General features: G+C 41.3%; 1 protein-coding gene across 2 annotated transcripts in view; it reads right to left on the reverse strand.

Moving 5' to 3' along the window:
- The window catches only part of uggt2 (UDP-glucose glycoprotein glucosyltransferase 2), a 43,789-nt gene extending 29,023 nt beyond the window's left edge, over nucleotides 1-14,766 (reverse strand). For both annotated transcript variants that reach the window (XM_072686591.1, XM_072686590.1), the window contains exons 1-14: nucleotides 14,666-14,766; nucleotides 13,231-13,355; nucleotides 12,100-12,182; nucleotides 11,734-11,864; nucleotides 9,959-10,071; nucleotides 8,664-8,841; nucleotides 8,426-8,522; nucleotides 8,261-8,333; nucleotides 6,832-6,932; nucleotides 5,470-5,569; nucleotides 2,878-2,938; nucleotides 2,562-2,653; nucleotides 528-678; nucleotides 221-340 (exon numbers count right to left, since the gene is read on the reverse strand). In XM_072686591.1, coding sequence (XP_072542692.1) covers nucleotides 221-340; nucleotides 528-678; nucleotides 2,562-2,653; nucleotides 2,878-2,938; nucleotides 5,470-5,569; nucleotides 6,832-6,932; nucleotides 8,261-8,333; nucleotides 8,426-8,522; nucleotides 8,664-8,841; nucleotides 9,959-10,071; nucleotides 11,734-11,864; nucleotides 12,100-12,182; nucleotides 13,231-13,355; nucleotides 14,666-14,689 — 1,449 coding nt within the window. In that variant the 5' untranslated portion in view covers nucleotides 14,690-14,766. The remainder of the gene's footprint in view (nucleotides 1-220; nucleotides 341-527; nucleotides 679-2,561; nucleotides 2,654-2,877; nucleotides 2,939-5,469; nucleotides 5,570-6,831; nucleotides 6,933-8,260; nucleotides 8,334-8,425; nucleotides 8,523-8,663; nucleotides 8,842-9,958; nucleotides 10,072-11,733; nucleotides 11,865-12,099; nucleotides 12,183-13,230; nucleotides 13,356-14,665) is intronic.
- Nucleotides 14,767-14,982: the final 216 nt, after the last annotated feature.

Here is a 14,982-nt window from a genome sequence, read left to right on the forward strand (position 1 = left end):
TAAGTCTCTCCCAGATGGTGAGGTATACGGTTTATTAATTCAACAATGGTATCGGATCGTTATCGGGTATCGGCCGATACGCAAAGTTCATGCATCGCTATCTGTATCGGAACAGAAACAGATGGATTGGTGCATCCCTAATTATCCCCCTTAAATAATGCTCTTGACTGAAGCGAGCGTGTTACGGGAAATGAACAACGCTGGAAAAGGTTCTACTGACCAAATTAAAGAAGTTCCGCCGAATTTGTCGAATCACGCCAGGAAACGTAGCTCTGAGGAGCTCCTGCAGGCTGGAGGGCCAGTTCCGGTATGTTGAGTCCCTCTCGATATCATTAATCCACTGAAACAGAGAGGAATAAAGAGAGCTTCAGAAATGTTAAGAAACGTCAGCCAAAAATGAAGCGAGAGAGCATGGCCGCTGTGCTCCTTCAGGCTCCGGCTGCTGATAGCTAGCTGATTGGCTCAATAGCTGATTCAAGCTATTGAGCAAACATCAAGATCCCAGTTCCCAAGACGTTTACACTGACCATTATAGCGGAGTGTCGAATATCCAGAGCATAACTGTCCTCCACAGTGGTCACAGGCAGGCGTAGGAACTTGCTCATGGTGGTGCCCCTGATACCCAGGTTATGAAGCCCCTCCAGGAGCTTAGCCTCGCCGCGGATAACGTCCAGTATGCTTCAAAAAGAAAAGAGGATAAAGAGGACCGGGCTGACATGAGGTTGTATCGACTACAGCATATTTTCATAGTCAGATATTTTGATATAATGATTTAATATTATTTGATTTTGAAATAATGCTTTTACAGGGTAAACAACGCATGCATGCGATATTAGGTTTGCAATGCAGATTCTCGTCTTGTTTATATAGGGTAAACTTACCTATTAAAGCTTTGTACCCATTAAGCACTAGGGCTGTGTATTGGCAAGGATCTGGCGATACGATATGTATCACATACAGGGGTTACGATACAATATATTACGATATATTGGGATACTTTAAACAAAGCGATATTTTACAATATTTTAAAAACAAACCACTACAAAATGTTTAGTGAAAATGATTTAGTTTGAAAATGTTTAGTTTTCATGCAATCAAAGCAGTGGAATCGCTAATATCAAAAACATATCCCTGTGTTCACATTATTCTGGAGGTCATTTTGAAAACGGTCTGAAAACATTGACCAAAAAAAGATATATATATATATTTTTTTTTTACTTTTAATTTGGGTAAGTTTTACTACTTTTTTGCCAACTTAGAGATTCAGAAAATTCAGATTTCAAACCAAGTATATTATGACTTAATTATGACTAAAATATAAAAATATATTACATGCTTCTATTTTACAATCTGTAACACTATAATTGCTTAGTTTATTAATAGTCAGTAGTTGTAGATTGCTCTAAATATTAAATTATTATTATATTAATGTGAGCATACAGCTCTTCAAAAAAATAATCGAGTATTAAATCAACAAGAAAAAGTATCATTTCACAGATATAATCAATATTTTTTATTCATACTAAAGCAATGTAAAATTTGCTGTATAACATAGATCATTTATATTACAAAATATTGTACATTAAAAATTCCATTCTATAATTACATAATATTGTACTTAATTTTAATAACATATTTCTTAATTATAAATGGCTGCTTCTCCAGTTTAGCTCAATGTAATCCTTTTAAGCTCATTTACAACATATATGTAAATATTTCAGAAACAGACTATAAGCATCAACTGTGTTTTTTTAAATAAATAACTTTTAATCAATGTGAGCTTTTTTGGAACTGGGCAATCTTAAATGATACAAAATGTACCCGTAAAGCACACGCTGACGTTTTTATCTGTTAAAATGTATATCTTTATTTTAAACGTCAAAAAACAATTAAATGCAATATTATTGTATGATTAATGATTCATATTTCATTTTTACATCATGCATGCTGCTGGAATCATTGTCTTGCAATCTAAATATGTCTCTGTGTAGATTTGCATGAGCTTAATAGGTGCGCTCCTAGTTTCTGCATTTAGGTTTGCAAGTTCACTGCAGCACTATGACGATTTCTGTTTCATAAAATCAGCTACTTTAAGACATTTTGATACATAAAATGCAAAACTATTCATCGCAATTGAACATTTAAACCCTTAGGCATGATGGTCTAACACCTTTTCTTAATTCACAATTTGCATCATTATTAAAAAAACTAAAACAAAACAAAAAAGTGTAATTAAAATAGTTGATTTTGTTTTAATCCAAAAAATAAACCAACAATTTAAAAAGGAATCAGGGTAAAACACATCAAAATGACTAAATAAATAAATAAATATTATACTTAATAAAAAATTGAAGTATGATAATGTTCTTATGACCAATTGTTGTTAATTGTTCTAGAAGAACGAATGATACCTATAATAATCAGACATCAAATATACTGTAATATTCCGTAAAGTGCGATTTTGTGTCACTTAATCACAATGACGATACCATATCACTTCATTACCCACCCTCCGTTAGGCCAGGTCTCACTACACCTATACACGCAGGCAGTGTTCCTACCTGAAAGGGTTGTGAAGGTCCAGATCAATGTGTACTCCGTTAATGAAGAGGCTGGCATCTCCAGGGTGAATTCCCATACTCTCGCTCAGCCGCTGCAGATCAGACAAGATCAGCTTAAGTGCACAGCGCCTGCAGAAACGTCAACTCACCAACTCACGGCTATTGTCGTCCTCAGATAGCAAACATGCTGAAGAGCTGAAAATCATGCTTCAGAGATACAGCATTTCAGCCTCCAATTCAGCTAAAGCCTGAGAAGATCTCATGCGATGAAGCTTAGAAAGTTTCTTCCTGAGAGCGCTTCAGAAAAAAAGTGCACCTTCTGGTTCTCCTCAATTTCCTTCCTCATTTCTTGGTTTACAGCCACTCTCGTCAGTGATCTGTGGGGACAGTAAAGCATGCACGGTCAACATCATCTCTTTCCAATGGCCCAGGCCACTCATAAAAGCCCATTTTAATCTCCAGAACCTGCGCACCTTTAAGATGCTATATCTGCTGAGCTGACTCAGTGTAAACTCCAACAGCCACTCTGACTCAGCACTTTTCACACACACTGCACATAAAAGTGTCTGGAGCTCGAGTAGGCCAAAATCCCCAGCACGCATTAAAAACAAGCTGGAGCCACTGCATGAGCAAGCATTCCGAATAAAATCGCACACGGGAGAAGAAGATTTCTTGGAGACGAAGAGAAGATCCTTCGCTAGAAGCTTTAAAGTCAATCTGAAAATTCATAGTGGATACTGAGTAATTCATAGTAGATGTAGAATAATTCATAACAGTTATTGAATAATTCATAGTAGCTACTGTAGAAACCTAATAATTCATAGTAGCTACTGTAGAAACCTAATAATTCATAGAAAATACAGAATAATCCACATGAGACACTGAATCATTCATAGTGGATACAGAATCATTCATAGTGGATACAGATTAATGCATAGTGGATACTAAGTAATTCATAGTGGATACTGAGTAATTCATAGCAGTTATTAAATATTTCATAGTAGCTACGGTAGAAACCTAATAATTCATAGAAAATACAGAATAATCCACATGAGACACTGAATCATTCATAGTGGATACAGAATCATTTATAGTGGATACAGATTAATTCATAGTGGATACTGGGCAATTCATAGTGAATACAGAATAATTCATAGTGGATACAGATTAATGTATAGTGAATAGAGAAGAATTCATAGAGGATTTTGAATAATTAATTGTGGCTTTTGAATAATTTATAGTAGATAAAGATTAATTCATAGTGGACACTGAATCATTTACAGTAGCTACTGTAGAAACCTAATAATTCATAGAAATAATACAGAATAATTCACATGAGACACTGCATAATTCATAGCGGTTGCTGAATCATTCATAGTGGATATGGAATCATTCATAGTGGATACTGGGCAATTTATAGTGGATACAGATTAATGCATAGATGCTACTGAATAATTAATGGTGCCTTTTGAATGATTTATAGTAGATGAAGACAAATTCATAGTGGATACTGAATAGTTCATAGTGGACACTAAATAATTTACAGTAGCTATTGTAGAAACCTAATAATACAGAATAATTGACATGAGACTGAATAATTCATAGTACATAAAGAATAATTCATAGTAGATACAGAATAATTCATAGCGGTTACTAAATAATTAATAGAGAATACTGAATAATTAACGTAGGCTTTTGAATAATTTATAGTATTTAAAGATGCAGAATAATTCATAGTGGGCACTGAATAATTTACAGTAGTTCCTGTAGAAACCTAATATTTCATAGAATTCACATGAGACACTGAATAATTCATAGTAGATTCATAATTAACATTTTAGTGGTTACTGAATAATTCATAGCTACTGTAGAAAGTGGAAAATCCATAGAAAATACAGAATAATTCATAGTCAACAGTGATTTATTCATATCAGAAACTGAATATTACATAATGGATACTGAACAGTTTATAGTAGAAACTGAATAATTTGTAATAAATAATGATGCGGAATAATTAATTAAAGAAAGAACAACTGCGTTCTCCCGTCTCCAACAAACCTTTAGACTTTTGCCCATCTCTAAAATATGGCGTCTGCATGAAAATAAGTCTATCAGTAAACCTTCATTACTATTCTCAGACATGAACACCCATGAGCAATGGAAAAGGTGATGGGTTCAGAACCTAAACCCCTGCAGAGGACAAAGCTTTTGTGAGCATTAAAATTCTGGTGCATTAAAACGGCTAAGTCCAGTCCTCACCTTTAGAGACCCCACGTGCTTTATAAACAAGACCGGTCTAAAAACACTGCTCATTATTTCGGATCGTCTTGCTCCACAATGCTACACAGTGCTTGGACCCAGGCGTTGCCATTTGAAAAGTAGTCTCAAATCTCATCATAACAACTGGAGAAATAATCCGATGCATACATACTACGTGGACAAAATTATTGGGACACCTTTCTTATGACAGGGGTGACTTTAGTACTTTTTAACTAGGGTTAGTGAGGTCAGGACGTTGGCCCCAACTCATCCCAGAAGTACTGGACAGAGCACCAAACATCATTACGGAGAACACTGTTAGCTCAATGCTGGGAGGCTTTATACCCCTCTAGCCAACACCAGTCAACAACGGGGGCAACATAAAGTAGCTGAACGCATTCATTAGAAGGGGTGTCCACATACATTTACATCAGGTGCTGAAATGTGAAAGGAGGTGGAATTTTAAACCGGATTGGAAACAATATTCTGCACAAACTAAGGTCATCACTGGTAGCTGATCTGGTTGCTATCCCGTAGGAAAGCCGTGGTCCAGTGATGTAAACAAGCTCTCTCTTTCAAACAGTGAGAGTGGAGCACAGCAGGAGCATGCAGAAGCTTTTTTGTTGTTGTTGTTGTTGTTGTTCCTCACCTCGCTCTGCTGGGGAAGTTTTGGCTGAGATCTCGCATCAATTTGAGGGAATCAAACTTTGGCACGGACATGATCCGAGCAGCCGCCTGGAAACTCAGGTCTGTTAATGCAGAGAACATTCCAGAAGACACTTTAGAAAAAAAAAAAAAAATCAAATGCAGCTGACCATAGAGGGTGCCCCCCCCCTCCGACTATTCCATTGGTTAACGAGATTAATTGCGTTAGTGAGAGTATTTTACTTATTATATATATATATATATATATATATATATATATATATATATATATATATATATATATAAAGTATTACTTATTATTATATATAAGTATTACTTCTCATTGACTTGAATCCTAATTAGCAAAACCAATAAAAAATTAAGCAATAAATAAAGCAATATAATATAGTTGTTGCTATGCTGGCCTATCCAGCTCATACCAACAGGTGAAGCTAGCTATCCTGGACTTGCTATCCGCTATCGAGCTAACCTTGTGCAAGATCAGCAGATAATTGGGATCAAAATAAAACAATAAAGCAATAATAATAATAATAAAAAAAACAACAAAAAGAAAACATCTAACGAGTAGCATGCTAGCTACATTGGCTGGCATACATATTGGGACCTAAATGGTTCTTCTGTAAGACGTCAGAGGGGGATAGGATGAGTCACGACGGCGGTACTGTCCAGGTGTACATATTGAGTCTAGCAAAGCAATTAATTACAGCAATGAAATCTTCTAAATAAGGCAAATCAGGGTTTCACCAGCCCTCGGTCACACGACTGCTGCAGACAACTGCATAATGGAAGTGAAAAGGAGATATATATATACATAATGTAGCTTTCAAATATTCACTCTGCCCCATTCAGGCCAAGCGAACGAGAGCGTAATTAGCACCTTGGAGAGGAGGACATGGCCAGTCTTGATTGCTTGGTTTGACGTATTAATGAACAGAACCGTTCATTTGCTCATATAGAACCAAAACAAATTAAAAACCTGAGTGCCTTTTGACGTACATTATGGAGAGAATATGAATAATTGCTCTGTTTTTACACTTCTATCAGGTTGTACATCAAACCTGAACCCTCAAAGAGCAAGTACGGCCACGGCAGACTTGGCTCCGGCCATTAGCATCTGTTCAGCAGTCAGCGCATGGGAACAGAACAGATCGCTGGGCGAAAAACACAACATTTCCACCCCTTCTCCATTCATCACCCCGACACTTCTCCTGGGCTGGTACAGATCGTTTTCCCCTGCCCGCGTTAGGATCCTTGGACCCACATAGAGCCCAGGACTCCAGGTCTGAGAGAGTGTCATTAATAATAATAAAAATAATAATAAAAAATAAAAAAACAGCAACGCTACCTTGCAGCTCCCACACTTTCAGAGGTGCCATGTCGTTGGTGCTTTCCAAAAGATGCCTCCTCAGTTCTCCTAACTGCCCCTGCAGTTCTGGATGAGATTTCCTAGGCAAAAGTAGACAACGAGTATTAACTGACCTGTCCAGGCTCCACCCATGAACTTGCGGGGCTGGGCAAGCTTTGCGGAACACTGGTAAAACCCAACTTGAGTGGGACCATGCGAACCGTGCTACACAGTAGGTAGGAGAATGTAGATAATGTAGGATTCTTGCCCAAGCACTCCTAGTGGTGTAGAGTGGTGGACCTGCCCAGCCTGAGAATGGAACCCTACTCTAGTGGGCCAATCGTCCTCATAGAGAGCTACCTCCAACCCAAACCCAACACGCACTATTCAGCCAATCAAAAACTTCTGAAAGCAGCAATTAGTTGGGGAGGACCAGTTAGGGTTGGACCCAATCCATTAGGGTTGTTATTCATTACGCTAAATGCTACACAAAAGTATTGGGACGCCTGCTCATTCACTGTTTCTTCAGAAATCAAGGGTATTAAAAGGAGCTGATCCGGCTTCTATTGGAGTAACTGTCTCTACTGTCCAGGGAAGAAGGCAGCTTTCTACTAGATTTGGAGGAGCACTGCTGTGAGGACTTCATTGCATTCAGCGACAAGAACATTAGTGAGCTCTGGATGCTGGATGATGATCACCACCCCACCTCATCTCATCTCATCCCAAAAGTATTGGATGGAGCAGCATCCATCATTCCAGAGAATACAGTTAGTTCCACTGCTCCACAGCTTCTCTAGCCCACGCCTGGCATCATTAGGCAGCATGGTGCCAATAGGCTCATGATGTTGATCTGCTCCAGGGAGTCCTATTCTATTGGCAGCACGTATCTCCAGGGACTTGACAAGCTGTGTATGTACATTTTCTGTGTCAGCAATGGGTGCAACTGAAAGTAGCTGAAGCTGAAGGCTCTACCTGCTCCATTATCCTCCGGAAGCACTCCTCACCGCTGAAGTAGGCTGGGAATTATGGCCGTTTATGGAGCGCTACCATAGGGGCACAGCGGTGAAAACAAAGGATCGGCTGTGGATTGGGCTTAAAACTGACCCGGATACTTGATGCCTTAAAATATGACTGGATTGGCCGCTGTCCCGATTCACTGTACCGAATCGAGACAGCCTAACTACTCGTTACCTTATAAAGGTAGCTGTAGGCATCTCCTTCAAGTACACTTATCGGTATAGGAGTACTGTTTATTGGTATGGTGTTCTTGCTTGGGCAAGCAATGAACTCTATGTGCCCATTTTTTTCTGTCATTGATCATTAATAACTAATAACACTCTAAAATTGGACCAATAGCCATAAAAAAGGAATGACATAACATATAATAGGTTAATGAACACATGCACACTGGTGTAGCGTAGATACTTACCTCAACTTTCCAAACAGAAAGCCCTGGACTTCATCTGTGTCGTCGTCCTCATCAGTTGTAGAGGATTTCGAATCTATATAAAGAACATTTAAATGATTAATACAAAAAAAAAAAACTATAAATTAATTAAGGTAATCACTAATCAAATACTGATGTAGCACACACCTTTAACTTGCGTGTCATCCACAGCTTTGTACTCAGTACTCTTAATCGCCAGCTCCACTCCATATCCAGACAGAAGTACGTTCTGCTTCTTGGGGTCCTGTAGGGAGACGAAGACCTTCTGCTGAACCAAACTAAATGTTTTACCTAATTAATAAGTCATATTTCTTCAATATTTAGATTGGAATCTCAGTACAGAGAATTTATTGAACCCTCCAAAAAGAAAACTCAAGAAACTCACAGCCACGAAGTGACGCAGCACATAGACCAGCTTCCCCTCTTCAGCCCACTCAGAAAGAACCTTATGGAACGTGTTGAACTTCTTGGTTCCGATCTCGGCGTAGAGGATAACGACGGGAAGGTCCGTCCCATTGGCTCCTGGGTACTTGTGATCGCCCTTATAAAGGTATGGCTTCGGCCTGCGAGCACAGAACAGCGCCTTAAGCTTGACAGACCAGAACCACAGGCTTTTACCACAGATACCACAAAGTCTCCCTTTGAGTACCGATACCCTCTCTAACCAAACTACTTGATAGGTGCTCATGCATGGTTTCTTCTGAAACCAAAAAGTATAAAATAATAATAATAATAATAAAGACTCAATAACTGCAGAGCTTCAAACCCTGCTGTAAGAGCTGCAAAGGGGAACCAACTCCATATGAATGACTATAGGTTCAGAATCCTGTAGGGGTAATGTGTAGGCGTCCCAATACTTTTTGTGTGTGTGTGTGTGTGTATATAATAATACATATATTAATACATATATTACATAAATATATATATATATATATATATATATATATATATATATATATATATATATATTATTATATTTTACCCCTACAGGATTCTAAACCTATAGTCCTTCATTATATATATATGTTATAACGTACATACACACAAATTATGTATCTTTGCTAGTTACCAATCTCACACATATGTCTATGTAAAATATATACATAACAAAATGATATATATATATAGCTTCAGCACAAATTATCTTTGCTAGTCATTATATATTTTGAAGTGTACATTTGCATACCTGCCTTTCATTTGTGCTACATCTTTGCTGCAACACCTCACCCCGTTTTTGTATTATCATAAATCCAGCTCCATCGAGGACAACCGAAAATCCATCCACCTTCTAATGATATTCAAATATTAAAATCAGTCCGAATGCCTAGTTCATGCTTTACAGCGCAACACCAGACGACACAATACCGCATTTACTCTAATCGGCTATTCCGCTCCGCGCCGCAGAATCCAGAAAGCTCTAACATTCACGGTGTACTTCTAATCCACCCATAATGAAAATCCGGAGTTCCAACCTATTGATCGGGGCTGTTCATGAGGGATCGCATTCAGGCCTAACACTCGGCGAGAGCAAGAGCGAGTAGCCTGAATCAGCAAAGCGTGAACTAATATAATTTCCTATGTAAGAGGCTTAATATCCAGGACAACTGCTGTGTTCAGACCCCGGTAAACAAAACTGCTCACAAAAGAGGAGACCACTGCTCCGGGGCAGAAGTGGGTTACCTGCCTGCGGCAGTCTTCAGGAGCTTCTTCATGTCCTTGGTGCTGCAGGCGAGCTGGCCGTGCACTGAGACGAACGCAGGGCAAGCCTCAGGTGGAGGCTCATCACTGGCAATCTGCAGAGAGTGATAAGAGGAGTGAGGCGTTAATCTCCTGCTCGATTTGGAGGCTTGTTCAATGAGCGAACTTGCTGTGTTTGATACCAATACCAATAAGCATACTTGCGAAAATGACATTTAATTGATTTTCAGACTGTAAATACATATATATAATTTATGCATTAAAGTTTACTGGTGTTAATCACAACAATATTCTGTGATAATTCAGAAGAACAAAGACATGTGTGGTATGCCTAATAAACTGTCTTGAGGAATCCTTTTATTTTTCTTAGTGTAGTGTAGTGTAGAAAAAGCTTCAAGAACTTTTTAAGGGATAAATTGATGATCAGTCAGTGGGCTGGATTAAGCTAAAGTGTGTGTGTGTGTAAGAGAATGAGAGTTCTTTATGAGATTTAATCCATATTTCAGTATAAATAAAGTGTATTCTACCCTCAACAGTAGACGCTGTGTTTACATCGATACATAAAAATGCTAATACGTCACTAGGCTCTGTAAAGAGAGACAGAGAACTACGGGAGGATTGGCAAAATGATTAATTTGCTTAAAAAAAAAAAAAGAAAGAAGGTAAATTAAAGCACTAAAGACAAAAACAACACCACCGTATTTAGGTGCCATTACTTTTGCACAGATCACACTGGTTACTTTTCAAAATATATACTTTTCATTTGAATCATTAAACCGTAATTCTGCTTTAAAATATTTCATATCTCCACCACATGTAATTTGATTGGGGTTCCCAAATCTCTATATACTATATAGTAGAGTATACCATATACTCTATATATCTATATAACGACATACAACAAAAATCCATTCCTAAAGACACACAGTACCAGTCAAAGGTTTGAACCCGCCTCTCATCATTGTTTCTATTTCTTTCTTTTTTATTATTTTCTACACTGTAGATTAATACTGAAGCCATTAAGTCTGTGAGGGAACACACAGGGGATTATTTAGTACCTCCAGGCTCCAAGTTAGGGGCGCTCATGGACTGTACAAGCTGCTTTGCCATCAGTAGCCGGAGTCAGAGAGAGCACAACTGGCCGTTCTCTATCCAGGTGGGTAGCTGGTGCCCTCCTTGCTCATCACTTTTATGCGACATATGTAAATAATATGTAAATCTGGGCTTTATGACACACCCCTTATAACGTCAGTGTGAATAGCTGGGCTACACTGTGGCACAAAACCTCATAAGATCATTTTAATTTATGAAGAAGTTTAGCAGGATATGGATCATTTGCTGGATAACATGTAGCTGAATACACTGAGGCAGAAGGTTTGGCAGGGCTGGAGAGCATTTCACCACCCTCACCCTCCTCTTCTTCCTCCTCCTCCTCCTCCTCCTCCTCCTCCTCCTCTCCTTCTCAGCATCAGCGTTCAATTCTGCCTCCAAAGTAATCAATACACAGCCTGTAAGGTTCCATATTGACCACTTGCTGTACAAACTCTGCAGCTGGTGTTGCTTACAGTGAGAGACAGAGAATGATGGACATCACTGCTGGACATCACTGCTGGACAGCGCCTGGACTTGCTACTATCCAGTAGACAACCTCTCCTGATTCCTACTGTAACTGATCATGTACCGCAGTTTAACTGAGAGCCCTACAACTCAGGTTAGTACAGACAGGTGGTGAGTGTGTGTGGGTGGTGAGGCCTCACCTGTTGGAATGCGTGCACAGTGGGCGAGTACGCTCGGAGGGACAGGGCGAGCTTGAGCAGGCTGACCTGAAGATCAGTCAGGAACTGACCGGCCTTCTTAATGATCAGGTTATAGTAGGACCGGACGGATTCTGAGGGGCGAATGAAAAAAATACACCAATTAATTTCCCCACACGTCGTCCAGCCTCCAGACCTCTCATCCACTCCACTGGCCAGAGACGTCTGCTGACTTGGTCAAAATGTCCAGCCTGGCTGCATTAAAGCACCCCCCCCCCCCAGCAATTACAATGCAAATACAAGCCCTGAGAACCTTCAGAACCCATCACAGTCCCTGCAGAAGATTGACGAAGACCGCCCAGCGCTCACCTCCGTGTTTGTAGACCGTCAGCTCCTTCACAGTGTTGACAAACTGCCAGAACTTTTCTTCACCGTTTTCACTGATGAACTCACTGAAGAAGAGGAAGAAGGGTGAAATCAGTGCAGTCTCTGTGAGAACAGCTTAGCAGAGTGTGGAAATGCTTTTCAAGTTTCAATGGATAAGTTGCGGGGGCCGATGTGGGGCTCCATGTGGCTCAGTGGTCTGATGCACTGCCACTACAGCCCGGAGGTCACAAGTTCGAATCCTGAGCCACGTTGCTTTGCCATCAGCAGCCAGAGTCAGAGAGAGCACAACTGGCCATTCTCTGTCCAGGTGGGTAGCTGGTGCCCTCTCCCCTCTTCACTTTTTATGCGATGTTAGCCAGCACAGATGGCACATTGGTGTGGCGGAGCTGGGGACCTAGCGCTTTCCTCAGAGCTTGTCGGCTGCCTGGCAATGCCTCAGTTTGAGAAGAGGTAGCGGCTGGCTTACCCTGCTAGTGTCGGGAGCATTGCTAGTGCTGGGGGGTTGGGGGTGGGAGTTATGTAGGGGTGAGTTAATCGGCAGTACCAATTTAGGAAAGCGAGGAAAATGTGGTTGGTGTGGCGCAACTGATAACACCACTACCTGCCACTGAATTACACCACCATGTGGGAGACCAGGGTTCGATTCCCAGTCTGGGTGACAATGCTGCGCTACACCAATAGGAGTCCTTGGGCCAGACTCCTAACACTACATTGGCCCTCCTCTGTGATATGAATAACCTTGTATGTCGCTCAATGCCATAAATGTAAATGGAACTAATATATATATATATATATATATATATATATATATATATATATATATATATATATATATATATATATAGCATTGCTGGTATAGCTATGGAAACAGGAATTGTCGGTACCGTTTACAGAATTACGAAAACAAATCTATATATAATTCATTTAGTAAAGCCAGTCTGATTGGTCAGACTGACCAGATGGACTCCAGTCCAGAATTAAATAACTACAGAGTGCTTTGATATGGTGAGTGGAGGTCAATGTAGGTCAATGAGTGTAAAAACAAGGTGGTTTTAATGTTATGATGTATTGTGTGTGTGTGTGTGTGTGTGTGTATATGTGTCTGCAGCCTACCTTGTCTCCAGTAAGTGTGGCGTTTGAGGCCACTTGGCCTTCAGACTGGCGGTGACTCCTTTGGATGCTGAATGAGCATGGCGAAGCTGACTCAGGATCAGCAGCAGCCAGAGGATCTTCATGATCTGACCGTGTGAAGAAAAAAAACATAGATCTGACCACTCGAACATGCAAATTAAAAAACCTGAGAAAACCTGCAGGACCTAAAACCAAGGTTCTACAAGGTGTTTGGCTATTTCACTGATGATAAAAAAAGGATAAAGGATAAAGGTGCACGTATTCGTCACTGTACAGTGTGGACTGTACAGCGAAATGTGTCCTCCGCATTTAACCCATCTGGTAGTGAACACACTCACACACACACACGTGTTAGGGGCAGTGAGTACACACACACACCCAGAGCGGTGGGCAGCCAACTCCAGCGCCCGGGGAGCAGAGAGGGTAAAGGGCCTTGCTCAAGGGCCCAACAGTGGCAGCTTGCCGAGCCCGGGAATCGAACCCACAACCCTGTTATCGATATCCCGGCGCTCTAACCGCTGAGCCACCACTGCCCCACTGATGAGCTCGGACAGCTGCTCCGAGGAAGGTTTGAGAACAGCTAGATGCTATAAAGCCCTTCAGCACTGGGCTGCGGGGCAGTGGAGCGACGGACCTCCAGCCAATACATCTGGGATGAGTTGGAGTCCATCCAACATGAGTGCCTGACCTCTTACTGACTAATGCTCTTATAGCTGCATGCAATCAAATCAAATCACTGCAATCTGTCCAACCGCCCAGATGAGTAGGAACCATTACTGCAGCGAAGAGGGGACCCACTCCCTGTCAGAACCTCCTGGATGCTGGATGGGTTGGATGAGGTGGTCTCTACACACCTTCTACTCACACACAGTCAGCCAGGCGAGGGCTAATGCACCAACAGGGTGCCACGTAGCTGCCATAGCCACTAAGCACTCCGCTCCTGGAGCAAGTTTAGGGTGCTGTGGTTAAAAAGACCATTTGCTGCAGGTTTGGAGGTAAAACGACAGTGTTAGAACTTGGTACTGCCCACATATCAGAGTGTAGACTCCGTATTTCATTGATAAGCAGGCTCAGAAGCAATGGTGGCCAATTTAGGTCCAGAATGTAAAAATCCGCTCCGTGTTTTTGTCACAGCCGCTGAAGCAGCTCTGCTGCAGCTCAGCTGCACCGGCGGTTGGAAAAACCGGGTTGGTAAACCCTGGCGCGGATTTGTACTTCCTGGATCTGGATTTGCCACCTCCAGGCAGGAGTCTGCTGTTCCGAGCCTGGTTCAACACAAAGCGGTTTGTTTATGTGGCAAATAACGTATTTCCTTCTCCTCCACAGCGACCATATCGACCGTAAACCTCCACCCAGTCCTGAACATCCTCAACCTGCCTGATAAACCCCCCTGCACTCCAGTTTACCCGCACCTTACCCCGGTGTCACTGCGAGGCGCCATTGAGGGGTCCTGCCGCTTTAACTCCTGCTCAGCTGAGCGGCACACGGAGGCAGGCTGTAGCGCTCAGAGTTCAGCAGAGAAACGGCGCCAGACGGGGGGATTTACAGCCCCTGGAGGTCTGCGCTCAGATCTGCGGTTAGTGCCTAAAAATGGGGTGTGGAACAGAGGGGCTGCCGGAGAGGGATTTTCAGGCACTTTTCAGGACAACTCAGCCCTGCTGTGGGGGGAAACACATGGAAGCAGGGAGGCTGTGGTGCTCCTCACTGTTAGCTGTGTGTGTGTGTGTGTGTGTG

This window comes from Salminus brasiliensis, chromosome 8 (assembly GCF_030463535.1).
Source record: "Salminus brasiliensis chromosome 8, fSalBra1.hap2, whole genome shotgun sequence".
NCBI classification, from domain to species: domain Eukaryota; kingdom Metazoa; phylum Chordata; class Actinopteri; order Characiformes; family Bryconidae; genus Salminus; species Salminus brasiliensis.